At 40.2% G+C, this 23,750-nt stretch overlaps 1 protein-coding gene across 4 annotated transcripts in view; it reads left to right on the top strand.

Moving 5' to 3' along the window:
* The window catches only part of BVES (blood vessel epicardial substance), a 57,181-nt gene extending 33,649 nt beyond the window's left edge, over positions 1-23,532 (top strand). For 2 of the 4 annotated variants that reach the window (XM_037392593.1, XM_037392592.1), the window contains exons 3-8: positions 607-731; positions 8,980-9,167; positions 10,147-10,255; positions 12,249-12,416; positions 15,544-15,685; positions 23,206-23,532. In XM_037392593.1, coding sequence (XP_037248490.1) covers positions 607-731; positions 8,980-9,167; positions 10,147-10,255; positions 12,249-12,416; positions 15,544-15,685; positions 23,206-23,330 — 857 coding nt within the window. In that variant the 3' untranslated portion in view covers positions 23,331-23,532. Of the gene's footprint in view, positions 1-606; positions 732-8,979; positions 9,168-10,146; positions 10,256-12,248; positions 12,417-15,543; positions 15,686-19,051; positions 20,805-20,828; positions 20,933-23,205 lie in introns of those variants that run through there. The other 2 variants (XM_037392594.1, XM_037392595.1) reach the window with 2 other exon arrangements.
* The last annotated feature ends 218 nt before the right edge of the window (positions 23,533-23,750 follow it).

Raw genomic sequence — 23,750 nt, 5'->3', positions numbered from 1 at the left:
GTCATACAAGAGAATTCAGGTTCCTGCTGTGACCTTGTCAAAATGCAGCAATGATAATTAGTTTAAATACTCAGAAATACCTACATATGACTTTAGGAGGTTTTTGTGCAAGTACTGCCCATTAGGTAGGTATGAATGCTACTGATACGAACAGCAAGCATTCATTTCTAAGCTCTTACTTGTCTAATTAATGCAATACTAGCAACAAAGCTTTGTGAGCTGCTTATTTTTTTATTTTTTCTTTTTTTTTACTTAAGATACTGTTTTCCCCCATCCCATTTCTACTTCATTTTAGTAACAGACCATCGTGGGCTGCACCTTTCTGCTCTCTCCAGTCCTGATCTGAATTATTGTTGCTCCAGTATTGCAGTCGCGTGCACTAGGACTGCAGTCTGCTGCCAGCCTGCCCTCAGTGCCTGTTGGTAGCATTGTAGTGATTAGCTCCGCTATAACTGCATGCGTTGATCCACAGAGCCTAACTGTAGTAAAGCTTGTAGAATATGTTGCTTTTCAGTGTAATTGCACCCAGTGGACACAATCTTGATGGCTTTTTACAAATGTGTTTATTGTTCAGTGAAATTTAACTTCCTTTTTCTCGTTTTACAGGATGTGCATTGTTCATCATCTGGGCTACACTCTATCGTTGTGCCTTGGACATAATGATCTGGAATTCTGTATTTTTGGTTGTCAACCTCTTACATTTCATATACCTAGTGTATAAAAGAAGACCGGTATGTATAATGGCTAAATTGCACGTGCAGTCTAGTAAGATGAAAGAAAAAGGAAGTTTTGCCCATGTTTGCTGGGCAAACCAATGAATTGCACAGTAGTTCTTGAATTAAGACAGGAGTTCTTTGGACAAAGTCAGTTAGCTGCTTCAGGAAAGATCCAGACTATAAGTATGGTCTGATGCAGTACATGATTATTTCCCTGAAATCCATATTCTTGAAAAATGATTTGACTTCAGAAGTTACTATTGGCTGCTTTTGGCTATTGGGTTTAGTTTTGGTGGTAAGGAAGGGGTTACACTGTTTCTTTGCAGAGAGAGCAGAAATGGTAGTTTGGGGTTGGTGTGGCGGGGTTTTTGTCATATTCTCTACCCTCCTACCCACGAGAGTACATGCATACAGATCTCCTGAAATAAAATCCTATTATGGTACTTAAAACTGAGCATTCCAGGACAGTAATCTTTGGGAGTTTGGGGAGTATCAAACTTTCCTAGCTCACTTAAGTCGAATATCCTCTGTGGTGGGAAAGGAGGCAGATGAGTGACAAGTACCCTTATAGCCTGTTATTTCAACCTTAGAACAAATGTTGATGTCTGTTTATAAATGACCTTCACACTCCTTGCTGGCAAGTGCTTTAGCCCACATGTTTTGTACTGCCACATTCCTCTTAAATGCAAATGAAAGGTGAGATACTACTACCCTTTTTTAACATCTGAGATAAGCAGCACAATTGGGTAAGGTGTGGGAAAGTATTAAGTGAGATGATGCTTCCTTCTATCCCATTTAGTGCATTCATTGAGTTTTGAGGGTCATGTCTGGGAATTTTGCAACTCCAGCAGCCTTCAGAAGGATGCATTGGGATTACTTTTGTCAAATGTACTCGAAGAATATATTTGAAATGTATACCAAAAATAGAGGATTCTTTGCCCTGCCTTCAGCTAACTGTATATCCACTAGAAAATCCACTTATTTTGTTAGAACTCATCCAGAAGTGTATTCTGTTTCTACAAAATGATTAGCAGCCCAACCTTCTGTTGGTATATGCACATGAAAACCAGATACTCTTTAATGTAACAGTTGCTCTTATGTGCCAATCAAATATTAATGAAGTGCTAAGTGTTCAAAATGTTAATATTCTGTAGTCTCTGAAATCTAAGGCAGATTTGTAATGTGAAGGCTAAAGGAATATATATGGGGTTACATTATCAGCAGAATAACTTTGCCTTTGCTCAAAATCAGACACATTCTGGAAGTGTATAATAGCTGGAAATAAGTTCTTCACCAAATCAATGCAGCCTGTGCAAGAAGGCAGCTAGGAAATTGGCAACCTTCTCCTTTCCTGGCAAGGCAGCATAAAGCTTGACTTCTGTCTTGCCTAGGTGATAGCTTAAAACTAGCTAGACTGATCTACTAGTAGACACTTATAGATGTGTAGTAAGTATTTCTAGTCATTTAAATTAATCTTGGAGATTAATCTTCCTGGTGAAAGGATACGTTCCTCTTTGGTTTGTGTTGCTAATGCTGTTATTCTAGCCTATTCGGTCCATTTAGTCATCATCAAGACCTAGCAGTGTGGTGAGACTGCACCATGTTTCTGCTAGTCAGCCATAGCTGTGATGACCAGTGCACCACATAGAGTAGTAACAGCTGTGATAATGATAATGTAGAGCCAGTGAAGCCAGACTCTACATGTTTGTGTCTGCAGTTTAGATATCCTGCACAGGTGCTCTGGTTTTTAGTATGGAATGAGCTCATGTTGCGTTCTTTTCCCGCAGTGAAGCCAGAGTTAGCATGTTCTGCTTCCCCTCAACCAACCCACCAACTGAGCCTTTTAATATCATCTTGAGGCCTCTAGTCCTTTATCAGGTGGGGCAGGAACTGGCTAACAAAGTCAGAAGTTATTGCTAAAGGCAGGAGTGCACAGCTGATACAAACTTTCTTCCCTAGAAAACCAAGCCTTAAAATTTACCTGTATTTTTAAAAGTGAGTTGTGGCATGTGTCCTTACAATTGGGTTTGTACTCCTATCAAAAATCTGAATAAAAGGTTATCGGACAGTAAAGGAGCATCTTGGGGAGGAGAACACACTGTGTTGTGCTTGAGTAAAAGAAAAAAAACACCTTACAATGTGTAAATCAATCCTAAATGAAGAAAAACATTTTATTCTATGATCACAGTTGCGTACTAAAAGCTATGTTAGCACGGGCTGGGGTTTTTTTATGCATCACGGTATAGACTTCATCCTGTGATGAAAATAAGTGCCGCTTATTTTCACTAAATTCTCTAGTAAATTTGTTAGCAGGTTTATAGGGGTTAGGGTAAGTGGTAGAAGTAGATTAAGTACTCTATAGGTGGGTTTAAAAAGAAGGAATTGTGTATGGACATGAAACTTGACTCAGACTGTCAGTTGCCAAAGTTGGTGGAAAATTACCTGTATTGGAGAGCAAAGTTAAAGGCAGGTCCTCCACTCCTTCCTCTATTTCTGTAGCCCTTCCATGCTGGCTATGTAAGCACAGCAGAACTGAGGCACTTGGCACTGCCATAGACTGCACTATACACATGTGGTGCAAAACCACAGCTGTTTTTATATAGAGTAAACTAGAATTCTAGGCAGAGAATGTTAGAGGAAATAATAGGGAAAACAGACTTCGGGTGTCTTCTAAAATGCTGTGCAAGGTAAGGCTTTCAACTTAAGTAGAGCTAGAGCAAGCTATCAAAGGAAGAATAATTTAATGAAAAAGAGGTGGTAGAAAGGCTGAAATCTACAGTATGGCTAAAAACAACGGCAGAGCAAACTCTGGTAGGCAACCACAGTATATAAAAAGAGGCTAAAGGTTAAATTGTATCTGTCTACAACAAGTTGATAGATTGAGTACATCTACTTGAGTACATGTGTTAAAGGAAGAGTTCTACCTACAGCGATGTTCTTCCAGTATGGAGCACAGATTCACCGAAAAGTTACCATCTGCAGAGCTACATGACCTTTACGACTTACAGCTTAGCCAAGAGTTACTTCTGATAGACTAGCCACGTAGTGGTGTTTCTTTGTATATTGAGACTTAAAATAATTTCAGTAATTTCCTTTCCATTAAGTTTAAGAAATTACAGTATTTTTGAACGTTACATGGTAAAATACACTATTTTAACTGGTGTAATACATAATACTTCCAGTAATTATCTTTAAATCAGGTTGTTTTTAAAACACATTGAGATGATATGGAAAGGTCTTTTTTTTTAAACTTTTTTTTCCCAGAAAGACCTGGAAGGAAACTTAGTGTAAGATAAGTTCTAGGGTTTTTTCCTTTAGAGTTTTGATTCAAGGAACATAAATTGGGCAGAACTTCTAAGAGTGAATAATAGTTGAATTGTTCAACAGCTTTGGGTGGGAACGGATGAGAAACCTAAGCCTGGATGGTTTTTCCATTCCACAGTGTAAGTTGTGAATAAAGAAGTGTAGCATCTGGCTCTTGTTAGAGCATACCTAAATACTTCCCATGTCCTGGCAAGAACACCAAGCAGTTGTTTGGACCCAACTTGATCTATGGTGTGGAAGCTGTCCAGACAGCCACACTCCTGCTGCTCTGGCTCCTGAACAAAACCAGAGGAGAGCAGGGCTGCTGAGGGGGCAGAGTTCCCCCCGCACCTGTAGGCACAACCTTGTGCTCTGGCTGCTGGTGCTTGAAGTGTGGTTTAGCCACAGACTGTGCTGTTAAACTTCATGTTAGAACATCGAAGGAGCACTTGTACAGCTAGATACCTACTCGGAGGCAAGCTAACAGGCCTGGCATTCACCTGAGTGCAGTGCCTGCCACGTGGAGTGTTATTGCTTGACTTTGTCCTAAATTGGATACATCATTTGGGGACTCTCCCAGCCAAGGTCCTGGGCTTGTGCTTGAGTCCAGCAATGCTTAAATAGTCTTCATGATGGTGAGTTTCGAGTATTTTTTATTTTATATTCTAATCTGTCTAGGTCTCTGCATGACTCCTATCACTGTATCTGACTGTGGCCTAGGATTTGTGCTTTAAGCTAATGTGGACCATGTTACAGTAAATGTAAAACTACTTATTTCACTCTTGTCCCTATATGGATGTCTGCACTGAGCTTTTTCTTTCTGTCCATGGCAAAACACAGTATTGATCCACAGGAAAGGACAAGAAAAAATTCTCAAATTAAAAATAAAGCATTGGAAAGATCTAATGAAAAATCAGTCCTGGACGGTGATAGTACTTAATGACAGATAATAAATAGTTGAAATCAACTGCATTTAGAAGTTTTCTGCATGTATATGTTAACTCTGTGCTTCCCACCATGATCAAAATATGATTTTCCACCAATGCCATGAACAACAAAAGTGGCATGTTTGAATTTTTAGTTTCCTCTTCCTTGTTTGGTCAGATAAAATTTCTCTGGCACATAGGTTGTGGATAGTCATTTAACCCTGACCTTTGTAGATGTGCACACTCCTCTTCCAAAATACCTTTTTGTGGTGGTAAAGCTTGCAGCATTTAGTTCAGATCAGTGCCCCCAGGGCCATACTCCAGATCTTGAACAGAATGAAGAAGCTTGCAGGAACGGCCTTCATGTGAAAACTGTCAAGGTGCTCCTTCTGGTGAGACTGGAGTTACTACCAGAAGAACTGCCTGAAACCAAATGTTCATTTTTAGAGTCAACAAAACCGATGACTGCGTCTTGACAATCTCTATAATTTTAGGTAGAGAACAAAGTAAAATTATGAAAACACCACCACACATGCCTTTACTGAATCTCTCTCTTTTGCCTTCCATCATCTGCAATATTTAATTACTTGCTAGAGACAGAAGTGTGCAGGGAGTAGAAACAGTAAAATGGATGAGGAGTATCAAATACTTTTAACTGGAAAGTGCTCTACATGGGCATTAACTGTTGTCTTAGGTGGTCTCAATCACATTCTGGTACTTGCCTTGAAAATGACATCGTTCAGGACATGGACACTCCTAGAAATGAATGACCTCTGAGAGGAAGCATGTAATACATGTAATGTCTAACAATTAAGAGCACTTTCAGAGGTTACAAATAATTATTTGTGGTCTCTGCTTCTGTGACAGTTTTACCTTACAAAATAGTAATTAGAATAATTTTGTCTTGCTTCATCCATCTCCAAATTAAGCTTATAGTTTAAGCTCGTTGCCTGCCCGCCCATCCAAAGAGGCGATGGTGCCATCCCTCTCCAGTGCCTGGAGAGAGAGCAAGCCTACGCAACCCTTATAAAGCTAGGTTAGTAGTTTGTATAGTCATAGGTGAGATGCACTTTGTTGCTGCTCTCTAGCAGTATGAGGGGGAAGAAAGCATCAAATTTGTTCATACTAATCTTAGCTGTTAATGCAATGGAGAGCTGGAGTCTGGCTTTCAAAAGACTTGTATTCCTACCACTGCAGGTGTGGTCTGAGCACTGTGGGGACTTGGCTTCTTTGAAAACTGGGCTCTGTACACCTGGTAAATTATGTAGGTTTAAACACTAGCTGAAGTTATATGGAAACAGGATAATACCCAAAACAATGTATGAGTCTCTCTGTCGCAGACCATGCTCAGCAAGGTTACTTGAAGTGATGCCTGGTAGTCACACATGTCTCTCTAGCGGTCTTACATATTTGGTTTATTATGAACTTGGCAGCTGTTTTTAAGTGCTTTTTCTATAGAAAGCTAGAGAATGGGGAGGGGGGTGGAAATTCTTAGGAACTGATTTTGAATGAGATTTTCTGTCTGTAACTGTTGTATTACCCATCTCAAAATCAATTTTATTTAGTCATCCTCACAAATGACCTTTTTAAGGAAAGAAAGGAATGGAAGAATAATTACAAGTTAGTCGTATTACAGAATGAATAATTGATATGTTCAGTTGTTAAATATTTATTTTCTTAAACGGAGCATGCAAAATAGCAGCAAGTTTCTTTTCTGACCAGAATATTATTTCTGTGGTTTTGACTCCTTGGAGCTTTACAGGTTTGGCTTTTTTAGCCTGAGTGGAAGCTGAAAGAGGTAATCGGTGTCTCTGTAGAGCTCTGACTCGAAGCTCTGGCAACATCCCAGAATTATTTCAACCACTGCTGAACAAAACATTACACCTACCCGTATGGCTCATTTGGAATATGACTGCAAGCATGACTGGAGGAGCAGTCAGCTGTGCCTGCAAAGGGTGAATAGGCTGTTACGAGGGAGACCATCTAAAGTGTATCTACAGCGTCCAGTTAAGAAAGTGGTTATGCCTGCTTTCTCTTATTATACATTAGAGGAAGACCATGAAACCTGAATTATGTACTAGTTAAGGGATTGCATTAACACTCCAGGGCCAAGTTCTGTCCTCATGTTTGTATGTGTTGTTTTGAAATCGGGAGTCTAGTCTTGGGAGCTACATACATGTTCACCTGAGAAAGAAATTTATCTTTCTTTGAGTTGCAGTGGTCATGTAGAGAAAGAGGTGCAAATTAAATTTGTATGGCTGTTAAAAATGAGAGAGTTCCTCGAAAACCCACTGGCAAAACAGTCACCTAACTTCCCAGGTATATGGAATGTATTTTGAAATCAAATGGTTCAGGGCAATCCCCAACTCAATACAATTTCTCTTGACAGTTTAAATTTAATCTTGGGTTTGTCCATGTAGATGTCTTCTGAGGTATTCAAGACTGTGGCATAAGGAACATACAGGAAACTAAAAATCTGTTTTTCCTATTAATATAGTCACTGGTGGAAGATGTAATTAGCAATTGATTCAGTGTGAAACTAGTGTAACTTCAGGCCAGGTGACATGCTGGACGTATGTAAGTCCTTGACCCTGATGGCATGTGCCCATGAGTGCTGCTGTTGCTGTAAGGCCACTCTCGATAATCTTTTAACAACCGTGGTGACTGGGAGAAGTGCCTGTGGTGTGGGGGAAAGCAAATGCTGCTCCTTTCTTCAAAAAAGAGCAAGGAGAAGGACCCAGGGACCTGCAGGCTGGTCAGCCTCACCTTGATCCCTGAGGTGGTGGTAGAATTGCTAATCCTGGAAACCGTTTCTGTGTACTTGATGGACAAGAAGGTGATCAGGAGCAGACAGCATGGATTCATCAAGGCGAAGTCATGCTTAACCAACCTGATACTGTTCTAAATGAAACAACTGGCCGGATAGTTGAGAGTGGTGAATATTGTCTACCTTAGCTTTTGTAAGGCTCTCAAGACTCTCCTGGGGAAGGAATAGTGGGTACCTGACAGTTTCAAGCCCTCATGGGCCTCAGATAGCCTAGGGCCTCCCATGGTCATTCTGGATTGCCCACCTCCTCCAGCCACTCTTGGCTGCCATCAGTAGAAAAGTGATTCCTGGACTCCTGTGTTGCGGTCTTCTCTCCTCCCCTGTTTTGAATATTTCAATATTTAAAAAAATTTAGAAAAACGTGTAAACTTGGAATATTCTCCTTTGTTGAAGTGTTGACTTTTTCCTGCTTTTTTTTTTTCTTGGTTGCTTTTCCTTATTCTCTGTCTGTGTACGTTTTATCTTTTCATTATCTGATGCTTATTGTTCTCATTTGTTTTCCTCCCAGAAAATATGCAGGCTTTGTTCAGGCTGCCTCTGCTTTCAGAGAGGCTGGGACACTGTCTCGTTCCTTGCGGCTGTCATTCAGGAAAGGCTTCCAGGCTTGGGATTTCAGCCAGCATCCTTTCCCTCATTGCCACTGCCTAAGTTTGGGTGGGCTCCTAGATGTGGGATGTTCAGCTGGCAATGTTTTTATTTTTTCCCTCCCTCATCACACGTGGTTTCAATACGACGGGTTTGTTTTTCAGGACTTGCTTTTCTACTGCAAGTAAGCCAAGACGGTCAGGGATGAAAGGGGCTGCTGTGAGAGCCTGAGAGATGGCCAGAATGAGGTGTGCAAGTGGTGTGAAAAATGCAGGCAACCTCCTTTTTCCCCCCCGTATAATTTTGGCCCAAGTCCTATTCTCTGTTACATCAACAGAAGTCTCAGAAGACTCCTTGTGTCTGATTTAATCTGCCATTTGGATGCAACAGCATTCTAAAGCACCAGTGTGCCAGCCTGGCTAATTTTAGATAAGGTTTTGGTCACCCTGTCATAGGCAGTGTTTGTGGACAGTTGTCACATGTTTACCATTTTTTTCCTTGCCTAAGCATAACAAAAAAAGAGATGTTTCTCAAATGTAGCAAGTAAAGCATGCATGCAGTCTTACACTTCTTTTAACTAACCTGTCTGTGTTTATTGATGTGTTTTGTTTTTGCAATCTAGATCAAGATAGAGAAGGAGCTTAGCAGCCTCTACAAGAGAATGTTTGAACCTCTCCATGTGCCTCCAGAGCTCTTCCAAAGACTGACTGGACAATTCTGCAACATTCAGACTTTAAAGACAGGTCAAGCCTATGCTGCCGAAGATAAAACATCAGTTGATGATAGGCTAAGCGTCCTGCTGAAGGGGAAGTAGGTTCTATAAAGCTTGGGGAGTCTTATGCTTTGTGTGGTGGTTGAATAGATTAGAAAGTTGTTGGATTTTTTTTAGGTTTTTAATGTTATTGTTTGTAGCATGTTACGGTCTGTAGTCAGATAATCTATAGGTATAGACTGTTTTGTGACAGGGTTTTCAGATGACAGTGATGTCTCTTACTGGGGGTGTATTACGTCTCCACTTGTGTGTGCAGCTGCATGGGTTTTAGTGGGAATTATATTTGTATAGTACCAAAGGCAGTGTCTTCCAGAACAAGCAAGAGATTTGTTTGAGTCTTAAATATCTAAGTAATCTTCTCAGTGCATTCTTGGGTTTTAAGGTTAAAAAATACTGCACATGAGGGAAGGAAAAAATACTCCTCCAGTAGACTTTAAAACAACAGGCCTATTGGAATTGATTTATTGCACCTGTACATGTAAGCAGAGAGGGGCAGGTGCACTGCCTAGAGGCTGAAGGACCCAGGTGAGAAAGGGTAGAATAAAGCCCATGGCCAGGCTGTAATTTTGAAGCTCTTATGGCCAATATTTTAACCAGTTTCTGTTGATAGAAACCGTGATTTCAGGCTTCATTGTTTTCCTTTTAAGTCATTAACTGCTCATTACTGCAAAACTAGTTGTGGAAAGGCAGCCTGATTCTGGTCTGGCTGTACAGCATAACCCTGCAGACCTTTTTCATTTTGAATAGCGATGTTTTGAGGATAAACACCACATTCAGCAGCTCAAATGGGCTGGCAGCCTGTGCTGCTTGGAATTGGTGGAGTTTAGGCAGAAAACCTCTGGGGTTTCTCCCTAAGCTTACCTTAGGGTAGCTCTGGGGCTGAAATTCCAGAAGATGAACAACATATTTTTGCCTGTTACCTACTGTTTTACTGTTGCCAATAATCATATCCAACTTTAGATTAAATTAATCAACCTCCCTAACTTTAAAATTTGTTTCGTACATTTTTATTTCCAGAATGAAGGTGTCTTATCGAGGGCATTTTCTGCATAATATTTACCCCTGTGCCTTTATAGATTCTCCTGAATTTCGATCAACACAGATGAACCGGGGTGAGAAATTCCAGGTACACTTTGGTGTAAATGTTACCGGATACGGGCTGATGAGATCATCAAAAAACAGCCTATAAATCTGATCAGCAGTGAGCTATCTGACGTACATAATTTTGCTAGCTTTCTGTAACTGGTGTTTCATGATGGACCGTATCAAGAATAACTTTTGAAATGAAATGCTGCAAAACAGTATTGTGATGGTGTTTGCTGAGTAGTCTGGCTTTTGCTTTTCTGTTCTCTTTTACTGTTTCCAGTTTATTTTGTGTTAAGAGATTATTCAGGACAAATAATTGAAGAGATAGCTTTACTGAAAAAAAGATACGAGCAGTCTCATCACCGGTTCAAAAACAGAAAAGGAAAAATAATTATTGTAATATTTGGTGTTACTAAAATGAAAGACTAAAAATTCAGACACTAGGAGTTTGAAATTAGTATTTAAACATATTAATGCTTCTGACATTTTGAAAGTTATTAAAGCAACATGAGCTGAAAGTTAGCGCAGTATTTTGAATAAAAATATTCATACAGGGAACAATAAGGCTATATATCTCTAGCAGTGTAATTATGCTAGTACATTAAAGGATATATTATACTGTAGCTTGTGGGAAAAAATACTGTTGGAGAAGTTTTTTTCAAATAGTACTGAAGTGGCTATTTTGCTACCTTTGAATTGGCGTTCTTCAATTGAGTATGTGTAATGATGACTGGACTGTGGCTGATTGGGTAATTCTGAACTGATACCCTGGCAGAAGGGCAGGGAGGGAGAGCAGTGATGTCATTCTAAAATGTGATTCTAAAATCAGTGATTGATGTCATACGTTCCGGTCAAATACTAGGCTTAACGCCAAGGAGAGAGAGTTGTCCAGATGTATTCATTTCACAGCAGTGAGGTGTCCTGCGGCACGGCCGCCCTCTTGGCACACCCTGTTTCTCTTGTAAGCCACTGGATACGGATCAGTCCCTCTGAAGGGAAAAGGCTCATGCCCCAACTTCTGCCTGCCTTCAAAATTATTGTAACCTGGGGTGGTGTACATCCTTCACCTGTGAGTTCTCCTTACTGCCGTATAAACAAACCCGCTCAGAATTGCCATTGCAGGACACGGATTCAGCCTTAAGGACCCCATCTGCTGGCAGCGCTGGCGAATTCTTCCTCAGCCGGGGTGCTTACGTTACGGACCGTGAGGTTAAAATCCGTGGATATGTGACAGGTTCCCATTATGTCTTAGGCTTTATGTATTTTTAATTTTTCAGGAGGTAACGTTACCTTGAAATGGCAGAGAGCACCTGATTTCTTCGTAGATGACTGTGTGTCCCTTGCAGAGCACGCCGCTGGGTACCCTGCGGTGCAGGTTTTGGTGTGCCCTTGCCCTCTGCCGGCACAGGGGCACGAACCTGGCAGGTCCAGCCTCCCTGGACGGGCTGCAAGCTCTTCTGTAGCTGTCCGTAGCCCAATTACCGGTAACTAAGCAAACAGAGCCTCAGCTCAGCTGCGGGAAGGTGGTACCAGTGGAATCAGCAGGGCTGACAGTGAAGAGAGGAAGACGAAAATATGTTTTTTAAATCACTGAAAACTCTTCGATGGAGACCTTTGGATTATGCCAGTTGCTCCTGTTTGGTGACAGCAACATAAAATAAAACCAAGCAATGTGTAGGCCTGCTGGGATGCAAGTAGTGTCATCGCTGTAGGACTGACTTTATATGTCAGTCTCTTCTAACCTAAATGCTTTTATAGTCTGGGAACTTACTAGATATTTATTATCTCCCCCCAGGCTTTCTAAGAAACAAACTGGTCGTGCTTATCTGTTAAAAATATGATGATAATAAATATCTGAGATGTTTCTACATTTGTAAACACCAAGTTCTAAGGGACACCAAAAAGTTTTATGGCTTACAGTTATTTTAACTGGAGGCACGAATGAAATAGTATCACTTATTTTAAAGCATGTTTAAATTTGCTGATTTTAAAACTTCTTAAAATGTGCTAATTCTGAGCGTGTATTTTCTCAGGTCACCATTATCGCAGATGATAACTGCAAGTTCCTGTGCTGGTCCAGGGAAAGGCTGACTTATTTTCTGGAATCTGAGCCATTTCTTTATGAGATCTTTAAGTACCTTATTGGCAAAGATATTACAAATAAACTCTATTCATTGAATGATCCAACCTTAAATGACAAGGTAAGCAGCTGAAGTTCCATTTGGGAATTTTCCTTCCACACACAAATGTATTTTTACTTCAATTTTAAACCCTGTCAAAGCACCTTTTTTAAATCTGCTGCTATCAGCTGCTGAATTCAGTCTCATTGCCTTTTAGTGCCAAAGTATGAGTCAATGCAACGTTTTATCAGAAGCAATATTGGTTGAAGTTAGCACAGTAATGTGCAAGAAAGGTGAATAACTGAGATTCAGAACTGATCAGCAAGCGGAAATACTTCTAGCCAACTAGTAGACATGATGACTGGTGCTTCTCCCTGGATATCCTTTCCCATTAACAAATGCATGCCTTTGTACAAAAAAGCTTCAGGGTTTTTTGTTAAAGAATTTGCTTGCTGGGGTCGAACAACCAGTAATACTGATTACCAGATGGAATGATTTCATCATGCGTTTGAGGGTTGCAGAAGCAAAAAAAGAGTAAGGGAACATTGTATTGATATGATGTAGTTAGTGGAAGGAGGCATGAAATGCATATAAATAAATGTAAATATATACAAGATATTAAGTGGTCTGAATATAACTTATTCTTCTTTACATGTAGAGGGAGTGTGGTTTAGGTGTCACAGTAAGTGGCCTGGGTATAGTCATGGATATATTGATTATCTTCTTTTGCTTCCATTTCACCTCCTTAGTTGCATGTCTTTTCAAGATTTGGACGGTAACTCAGCTGCTGGTGGTTTTTTTTATTATTATTTATGTAGTGGCTGTAGGGTTCTCATATATAATTTATGTAAAGAACTTTCACCATCATTTATTAAAAGCTTTATAATTTTATAATACAGCATTTTCATATTCTGTCTGTATTGATTTAACTCACACTAACTCGGAGCAAAAATCCTTCTCATCAGATTGTCCATAAATATCTCATGTATAGGTTAAATAGTTACTTCAGCAAAGTTGTGAATTTAATAGGAAATGATCCAAAAGGAATGACTGCCACTGCTGCTGTACCACGGACTTCAACATGCTTAACTTGTCATGCCTTTTATGGCTAATTAGACATTGTAAGTTTTCTCAATTTTGCACTAGCTATAGAATGAGGAAAAAAAGAATTGCTGGAGAAACAATTCAATACCATAAACCAGTGCTTATTCTGCCTTCTGGTCAATCAAATATAGGATTACAGTGTCTTGCAAGCAGATCCTCAAAACAATATTGGATTGCTGTTTTAACCTTATTAGTGCAGTAAGATAAAAGTGATCTAGCAGGAATGTACTGTCTATAAAATACATAGACAGTAATTACTTTCTGGAGTACGTCATCTGAAAGGAGTAGTAGCAATGTGTGCCTCCTGTGTGTGTGAAGGATTGCATTCAGACCTCTTCTCCTGGCAGACTGGTGTTTTCCCCACTCCTCACTTTGCCTTTTTTCTTTTTTTCATTTTTTTTTTTTTCCTCTGTCATCTTTTCTCTTCCTCCTGCCCCATTTTCCTTTTTCCCTCTTTTCCCCTCTCTTTTTCCCTTTTCTATTCTACATTTTATTTTCCTCTTCCCTCATTTTCTGTTTTTTACATGTGGATGACAGCATTGGAATGTCATGCCTGGTATACAAAGTCATCTGCAACACACTTGTGCTGCTGACTTCTGGCACTATAGAGCTCTAGCACTAGTATAAATGTTTCTTGAAATGGAAGTCTAATGAAGTACTCATTGTAATGTTTTAATTGGTTGTTTTTTCTGAAAGGTCCTTATCATATCTAAGTATCAAAAAAAGAAACCACACCAAACTTCATCCCTCCTTTGACTTGACATCTGCGCTCTTTAACTTCAGTTTGTACTAAGTCTTTGTTTTTAGTGACAATAGTCACATGAATTTTAGATTATTGTAACTTTTATCACAGTAAGATTTGAAAATGTATGTTATAAAAATGAAGAATGAGCATTTGGGAAATTTGTAGTACCTTTCTATTCTTCTTCAAATGGAAATCCTGTTGCACAAGCCCTTCCTACAGAACATAGAACAAGAACTTGCCAAGTAAATTCTCCTCATCTCCCCATTGCAAGCATTCTATGCACATGTCGCTTCTCAGTCGTCAAATATACATATTACTGGTGTCTGTAATGCTTTTTAACTGGTGGCAATCTCAACAGAAAAATTTGTGGTTGACTTTTGTATACAGAGATCACAGAAGAGAACAACTAAAATTCAGTATAGATTATTCATAATCAAGATGGCAGTACAAAGGCAAGGATATCAATTCATTGTATGCTGGAAGACAGAAAAGTATCCATTTATTCACAAGGAACCTTGTGATTTTCTCCTACCTAAGGAGATTTTAACTATTGAAAACAGTCATTCCTCTGCGCATGAAATAAGATGCTAATTCCTGACATTTAAAATTCATTAAAGTGAAGTTATCCATTGTGCTTTTGTCAACGATTACTACCTTTCACATACACCTAAAATAGCATTCTCACATGCAGTAATACTTAACAAGGTACAATGTATGGTTTCATATAAATATTATAGTACAAAGACTTCTCAGGAGGACTACACAAAGCAAATGGAAGCTTCTCAGACCGTTTGACAGGCAGAGGATAATGTTCATGTGATGCAATTAATCTGTCTTCAGTAAAATCAAGCCCCAAATGATAATCTACTAGGAAGGAGTGACATTCAGAGTTTTCTAACATGATGAAATGAAAAGCCAGAAAAGTGAACACATTTCTGTTAAGATACAAATTTCTAAACTACATATAGTGTGCTGTTATGATAAGCCTAGTCCTCCTTGCTAAACATAAAGGTTGTATTTAATTGCAAAGCATCATAGCTAAATGAATTACCAAATAAGAAGAGTCAGACTTTCTGAAGGAAAACATATGAAAAGTCCAGTGCAAAACAGAATTAAAATTGAATAACTAATTGGAGGTTTCATGCTTATTAATGTTTTAATTTCAATATATTACTGGCATCTTCTGTTTTCATTTAAACCAATCTACACTGCATAGAATCTTCTGCTCTAACTGGTTTCTTGATTCATGAATCGTCATAGCTGAGACCAGAGCATCTACTACAGAGAAAGTAGTTATTTTCCGTTTTAATTTACTTGGTACCTTTTTAAAAATAATAATTACTTTTCTTTTTTTTTTAGACTTCAAAAAAGATTGATCGACAGCCCAGTCTTTGCTCACAGCTCTCTGTGATGCAGATGAGAAACAGCATAGCCAGTACCAGTGACAGTGAGGATGGCTTGCAGATGTTTCTTCGTGGGACTTCCTCTGCATCCTCTCTTCGTGAGTGCTCAGAATAGTTCATGCCAGTTTTGAACACAGCTTGGTTGATCTTCAGAGATGATTGCAGAACACTTGCTGCCTTCAGTGGGAGCAGTCTGTAGCTTTTTGGATGCTGCTGTACGTCACCTAGGTGGAGGGACCTAAGTAGAGATTTCATAAAGTGCGTCAGGCTTTGTAAGCTAACTGAAGCTACCTCATGTAGATACTGGCAAAACCCCAGCATGTATTATGCTGATTTTTGGCATAATTCCAATGTGTAGACATAATATGGAATGTTTATAGCAGTGGGACAAAACTGTGAATGTACAATGCGTGTCACAGTAGTATCTCCTTTGGTCTGTGACTGATGCTTGTAGAAATTAAAAACCAAACAAAACATTTCCCTTCAGTAACTTGGTGCTCTGCGTTTCCTCTTGAGATAGTTTTTATTGGCAAGGTCTGGAGAACTGTGGTGTGCAATCAATATATTGATGCCATCTGGAAAATCTCCAACTATTCTGTTAGGCTTTCCTCTCCTGTGCTTTGTATGACAGGAGTAGTAGAGAACAGATGAAGTGAGGGAAGGAACTATGTCTGACCTTTTTGCTTCCACTCTTGGAATTTATTCCTTTATAGAAACCTTCTAAACAGTTCTTTCTAGGCTTTTGCTGTTGTTTATTTTTAATTCCCCTGAACCTAAACTTCAACAGCCTGAACTCTGAAAGCAGCTTCTGAACAAAAAGACCCCAAAAGATGCTCAATTTTCTCATTTGGTATAAGCTGTTAGTTTAATGGAATATAAAAGGATCATATAGGATTGTTTATTTTGATTTGGGAATTATTATTCTTTAGTAATTAGAATTCAAATATATGAAGGGAAAGAATCACTGCCAGTTATTTATTATGGTTAAACTCTCTGCGAAGAAGAGAAAGTGTTTTAAAGCGTTTGCTCTTTCCCATTTAATTACCCGTTTTCCATTGTGTTCCTCACAGTTCTCATCCAGGAATTCCTTCAGACTTGGAGGGCCTGTCTGTTTTTACTTTTTAACATTGGTATAGTCTGCATGCCCAGACTGATGGAAGCAAAAGCCCTGCCAGTGTTTCCCCCTACTAGAGCACTGAGGGTGACACCTGTGATGCAGTTTGAAAATTCTGATATTTTCTTTATCTATCCTGTGTTCCCTGAAAGGACATTTAGAACCACAGAAGAGTTGAGGTTGGAAAGAAACTCTGGAGATCATCTAGTCCAACTCCATGCTCAAAGTAGGGTCAGCTAGAGCAGGTTGTTCAGGGTCCTGTCCAGTCAAACTTTGATTTCACAGCCTCTCTGGGCAACCTGTTCCAGGACCTTACCACCCTCACGGTGAAAAAGATTTCTCTTATTGCAACTCATGATTGTTGTCCTTTGTTCTTTAGTGCATGCCTCCAAGAAGTCTTTATACCCTTCCATTAGGTAGCTAGAGACAACAGTAGGATTCCCTGCGAGCCTTCTGTTCAAAAGGCTGAACACACGCGGTTCGTGCAGCCTCTTTGTCACGTCCCCCTGCCGCTGACCATCTTGGTTGCTCTCCACTGCACTCGCTCCAGCATGTCCATGTCTGTCTTGTATGGGGAAGCCCAAAATTGGACTCAGAACTCAAGATCCTGTCTCACAAGTGCCAAATAGAGGAGATTAATCTCTTTCATTGACCTGCTGGCTAGGCTGTTGCTAATATGGCCCAGTAATAGCTGCTAATATGGCCCAATAGATGGATGGCCTTCTTCACTGCAGGGGCACTCTGCTGACTCGTATTCTATTTTGTGTCCACCAGGACCCCCAGGTCTGTTTCTGCAAAGCTGCTTTCCAACCAGCTGATGCCCAGGCTGTACTGCTGTGTAGGTTTGTTGTGTCCCAGGTGCGGGAATTTGCCTTTGTTGAACATCATGTGGTTTCTGTTGGTTCTTTTCTCCAGCCTCAGAAGGCCCGTTCTGACTATAGCCCCTCTACCCTCTGGACTGTCAACAGTTTCACTCATGATTTGGCTGTTGTCTATGAACTTGGTGGGAGTGCACTCCATCCCGTTATCCAGGTCATTAACTGAACATTACTGGTATTGGCTCTTGAGGGATGCTGCTGGTAACCAGCTGCCAGTTGGGTTTTGTGCTGCTGTTCACTATCCTGTGAACGTAGCAGCCCAGTGGATTTTTCATGCAAGCTGCAGTCCATGCATCCAGTCCATTTCTCACCCATTTGGCTAGAAGGATTCTATGGCAGGTGTGGAGGGCCATGCTACAGTCCAGCTAAACAACATTCATGGTACTCCATTCATTCACAGAGCCCATCGTCTCACCACAGAAGGCAGTCAGTGTGGTCAGGCACAATTTTCCCATGGTACGTCCATGCTAGCTGTTTCCAGTCATCTTCCTGTCCTTCATGTGCTTGCACATGGCTTCCAGGAAGACAGGCTCCATAATCTTCCTGAGGGCTGAAGCTAGGCTGATAGGCCAGTAGGTCCCTGGATCCTCCTCGTTGTCCTTCCTGAAAATGGTCATTAACTGGCCTTGTTTTCTCTCCCCTGACTGCCGTGACCTTTCCAAGATAATAGAGAGGGGTCTTGCAATTGCATCAGCCAACCCTCAGCACCCTTAGATGTGGCCCATGTGGTTCCACAGTCTTGTATTGGCCCTGTTAAGTGGTCCCTAAGTCAGTCCAGCTTTCTTCTGAGTCAGGTATCACTGTCCCAGTCTGTACCACTAGATGCAGAAATGTGAAAGGCCTCAAGAGAAACCTGTAAAGTAAAAACTGAAGCAAGAAAGGTATTGAGTATCTCAGCCTTTTCCATGTCCCTAGGTCCTGTTTCCCTCTGAGCCACAGCCTCAGTTTCCCTGGTCTTCCTTTTTTTGCTGATGTATTTGTAGAAGCCCTTCTTGTTGCCCTTCACTAGGTCAAGGTCCAGCTGAGCTTTGCCTTTTCTAACTCCTTTGCTGCATGCTTGGGCCATGTTTCTGTATCCCCTCACAAGCAGTCCATCCCGTCTTTCACTGTGTGTGTTTGAGCTCTGTAAGGACTGTCCCATTCATCTGTGCCAGCCTTCATCTATGCCAACCTTCTACCACGCTTGCTCAACTTTCTGTACACTGGAATGGACTGTCCTTGTGTTTTGAGGAAGGTGTCCTTGAAGATCAACCGTCTGTCCTTGGGTCCCTTTGCCCTTGCAGGCCATGTCTCATGGGTTCTTGCCAAGTAGAACCCTGAGCAAGCCACCGTCCCTTGTCCTCAGATCCAGTGTTGTAACGCTCTTTGTCTTGCACACTTCTCAGTATCTTAAACTCCGCCAGCTCCTGGACACTGCAGCCAAGGTTACTGTCAGCCTTCAGCTCCCTGATGAGTTCTTCCTTGTTCATCAGTGACAGGTCCAGCAGAGCACCTTCCCTAGTTGGCTCATCGATCGCTTGTGTGAAGGAATTGTCTGCTACGCTTCTCTCCAGAAATCTCCTGGACTGCTTGCTCCCAGCCCTGTTGCTTTTCCACTGAATACTGGGGTGGTTAAAGTTCCCTGCAAGTACCAAGGCCTGCAGTCGTGAGGCTTCGTCCAGTTGTCTAAAGAAGGCTTCCATCTACTTGGTTCTTCTTGATCAGGCAGCCTGTAGCAGATACCTGCCACAAAGTCTCCTGCGTTGGTCTGTTCTCTGATCTTTACCTATAAGCTCTCGACTGGCTTTTCACCTGTTCCACGACAAAGCTCCATGAAATGGAAGCCACTCCTTTACACAGAGAGCCCTTGGACAAATCTGCACACTCAGAAGCCCAAAAGAAGTTGTAGAACTGTGTTTGTGGAATTAGTTAGAATTAAAATTCTCTTCCAGGCTTAGCAGCGAGACACACCAGTATTTCAGCTCTGGGACAAAGTAATCTAAATGCATGACATGTTCAGCTGTAATTACATTAATCCCTAAGATGCATCCATGTTTAGCACATACTTGATAAATACACTTTTCTCTATTGTACTTTTCCTTGGTTTGTGTACCATGTTTTCTGGTGTATGGGGTGTACTTTCCCCAAAAGAGTGATTTAAATGTCTTTTATGTTTTGAAATTGCTCAGTCCAACAGCAGTTGGTGTAGTTGATACTGCCACCACCCCACTGGCAATGATAGGTGTGGCAGCAGCCTCCCAAGTCCGATATTTACCTTACTGTCGGGGAGGCAGAGGGGTCACCCATACAGCAGTGTCATACATCTTGGGAAATATTTTCACTTACTACTTTTTTGATTTTGATTAATGCAAAATTTTTTACTTCTGTAAAAGGTTGGTAAAATTCTTGATGGAAGGTTATGTATCTCACTAAATTGTAATGCTTTAGTCTTTCTTTTTGCCAAGATAGCTTGTTAGTTATTCCTGGGTACTGTCATTGCCATTAATGGGTTTGCTACCAAGGTGAGCTCTGCTTAAGGATCTGTATTCAACATGGATTGTGGCCATGTATGCGTGTTTTTTCTTGGGTCACAGGGAAATCTGAACAGAAAAGCTGCCATTTACCTTACCACTGTTGTATTTCAAAAACCTTCTCCTGGGTGCTCTCAATGCAGCAGTCAATCTTCTTTTATTGGTCTGGTCTTTAAGATTCAGTATGAGGTACTTGCTAAGGCTTACTGTCCTCGTGCTGTTCCCCTGGATCATACATTTGTTTATTTAAAAACAAACAAAATTGAAAAAAATCCCAGAAGATTTAGTGAGGAACATATGGAAATTACAAACTTTTTTTTTCTTTTAATTAAAGAAGGAATGAATAAGAGAAAGTTATCTGTACAGGAACTCTACCGGAATACTGTCTTGTCATTGCTAGGTGATCAGTTGTTGTGTGGACAAAAGCTTCCCATAACAAATACGATATTTGACTACTACAATACAAATAAGTTTTACTCTCCTAGTTACCATATTATTGAAAAAGTGAGCATTTATATTCTTATGTAATCAAACTTTAAATTATGCTTTTGTCTGTGCTACAAACAATAAGCTTTCATTCATTTTCTCAATAAATAGATATAAAGCTTTTTTCAAAGTTTTTAGTAGTGAAAGGGTGAAAAATCCTAATTAGTAGGTCTGAAATTACAATTACTAACAAAACTGTGTTTTTAATTTAATAAACTAAAAAAACCAACTAACTGTTTGCTTTTATATTAAGGAAATAACCAACAAGAGTTCTATAATGCTTATGGAGTGAGTCGTTTGCAGCATGATGTTTTCTGTTGATAACATCACATTAACTCAGCAAGCATCCTCAAAAAGGTATTAAAGTGAGATTTGTTTATCATGTGATACTTGTGCTTGACATCCATGATCCATCTGTATGTAATTTATTAGTAAATGAAACTGATGTGTATCTTTTTCCAAAATGTGTTAAGCAGAAATAGTTCAACCTCATCACAAAGGTAGCTTTACCTGACTTTTAGTCCTTTAAAAACACTTCAGTATTAGTTTCTATTCAGTAATTCTATTGCTTTGATTGTATCACTAATATGCATATGAATGACTGTCTCTTTTTTCTATGTTACTTGGTTTAGATCACTCAAATTTGCTGGTCCTTGAATCTATTTGCAAACTTCTAAGCTAAGCAGGAGTGTGGAAAGGTTTTGTTTTGGTAATGCTTTTGTCAGCATTCTCTCATTATGTGTGCTATGTTATACCCAGCTTGGGGTTAAAAGTGGGACAGGGTTTCATGGGAAATACTGTTTTAATAGGTATGTGGGTGAGGCCCTCAAGAGAGGGCAGTGGAGTAGTGTACAGAAGGCCTGGGTTTGAGGTCTGAGTCAGTCTCTTGAACATCTGTCCAACACTGGATAGAAGCATCAGTAGACAAGGGGTTTGTATTTGGAGAAGTAAGGGCATGTCCTTCAACCAAGCAGCCTGGCAGCATTAGACCTTATATTGAGTCTGGTTGAAGAGACTTACAGCTTCTTAATTTTGATTTCTGGAGAGAATTGGGCACTTTTAAATAGAAGAAAACCAGTCTAAAAATGGCAATAAATTATACTAATACAAAAATCTAAAAAAAAAGAAAAGACGAAACTGTAATTCAGCATTTTCAGGCATCCTTCCACCTTTGAGTGAATGTGTTAGCGTCTACCAGCAAAGTCAGTCTTGTATCCAAGTGTACCTACAAACCTTGGATTGAAACAATTAAATGGTCTAGTCATCACTGGCTTAGGCCATAGAAACCCATCTGTGTGAGAAGTTCTTAATAATTCCGGTATTTAAAAATGTGTTTGAGCAACCCTTTATCATGGCATTTAAAGTCGTTTTTGAATGTCAGAAGAAAATACTAATACATCTGTAATATAAAAAGTTCTAAAAAGCTAATTTCAAACAGTGTTTGTGTGAATGTGATCTGCCAATGCAGTAATACGATAACCTGCTGGTCTTGCCTGTAGCTGTATTTTGTTCTGTGTATAACACGTGCAGTGCAAAGGAGTCCTTCATAAATCGGCTTCCTTAGCAGAACACTTTGCTATATATTTGATAAGCTTTTTTTAAAGTAATAAGAATAGCCCTGCAATAAGAGTATGTTATGACTATCAGTATTATTTTCAAGAAAATTTGAATTAGCTTGTATAGGGATGCTGTGTCAGACAGAACCTTTACCTCTTGCTCTTTTCTTCTTAAATAGTATTTCAAAGAATTCCCTAATCTTTTTGGTCATCATACACTAGCTGTTTACAACTTTGTACCATGGTGGTAGTTTAATTCTAGAAGAGGGTACTGAGGGGAAAAAAATGTCCAAGTGCAGATGCAATTTCAGGGTAAACAATGGAAAATAAACCTGTTTGGCTGATGTCAAAGATGTTCTCTGGTTTAGCCCTCATGCTGAAAATTTAAATACGACATAGGTAGTTTGCAGTGGTAACTTGCACAAAAACTCCATTTAATGGCTTACCAGTAATAGCTGCGGCGTGCACTCCACTCTGCAAGCTCTGTGAGTCACTGCTTTTCTGAAAGGTTGTCTTGGAGCAATGAAATCATTGTCAGTCAAAAGTTATGTGACCTTCACATCTTAATCTTGTTACCTCTGTGGTTATTTATGTATTTTCTACAAGTTCCACATTATCATGCTTTTAAGGCAGTTAGGGCTGTGATCAGACCTGAGGTTCAGCCAGGAGGCTGAGAGATTTTTTCACAGCCCAGGCAGGTGTGCAGTTGTCCATATCTTTTGTACTGAGGGCAGCCTTTCATGTCATCGTTCGTGGAGAAGAATTAGTGGGTGAGTGTAACAGTGAGGAAATGATCGCTAGGGATACGGCGTTAGGCACCTCATGCAGTCAGGATTTGCACTGAATTTCGGGAGAACACTGTGGCTGGCCACAGCGGCTGGACCTTGGAGGCGTTGCTGGTTCGTAGCAGCGTGCCTGTCCCACCTCCAGAATTTCCTGACACCTGTGGCCACATAACAGGGACCTTCACTTATAAGATACTGCTCACAAGGGAACATCAGATTGCATATGCTTTGTCACAATTAGGTGTATGTCTTGTTAAATTAATTGCTAATTTCTTTGTAACTGTGGCAGGCCCAGGCCGAACGTCTCCCTACCTGAGGACTTCGGCAAAAATGAAGCCAATAGAGGAAAGTGTTGAAGACGATGTCTTTGAAGCACCATCTGCTGATAAGCTTGAGCTCCAGCGGCTGCCTTAAACAGATGTGTCCTCAGGCATTATCAGAGCTTGTACAAAGCTCAGTGCAAGGGGAAGAAGCTGTATTTGGGAGAAATCTGAAAGCTAAAACCACCTCTGTGTTTGAATTTACCGCCACACGTCAGTGGCTTCTAGATGGAAATGTCACATTTTATTGTACTTCTACATAAAATAAAACAAATAAAAACTTGGTATGGGTTGTATTTTTGTTTTCTGGACGTGGGTGGTTGCTTTATTTCTACTTTGACTTTTGCCATCGTAAATTTAGTTTTAAGTGGCTGACTAGCTTGAAATTTCTAGAGACTTATTCAGTGCAGAATATACCTAGCTTCGTTTCTGTAAGTTTCTTAGGAGCCTGTATCTTCATGTTTTTCAGTGGGAGGTTCTGAGACTCTGTTTCCAAAGCTATGTTGTTAGTTAC

Source organism: Falco rusticolus, chromosome 6 (assembly GCF_015220075.1).
Source record: "Falco rusticolus isolate bFalRus1 chromosome 6, bFalRus1.pri, whole genome shotgun sequence".
Lineage (NCBI taxonomy): Eukaryota > Metazoa > Chordata > Aves > Falconiformes > Falconidae > Falco > Falco rusticolus.
Note: the sequence above shows the minus strand (reverse complement) of the source record. Positions and strands in the feature narration are given on the sequence as shown.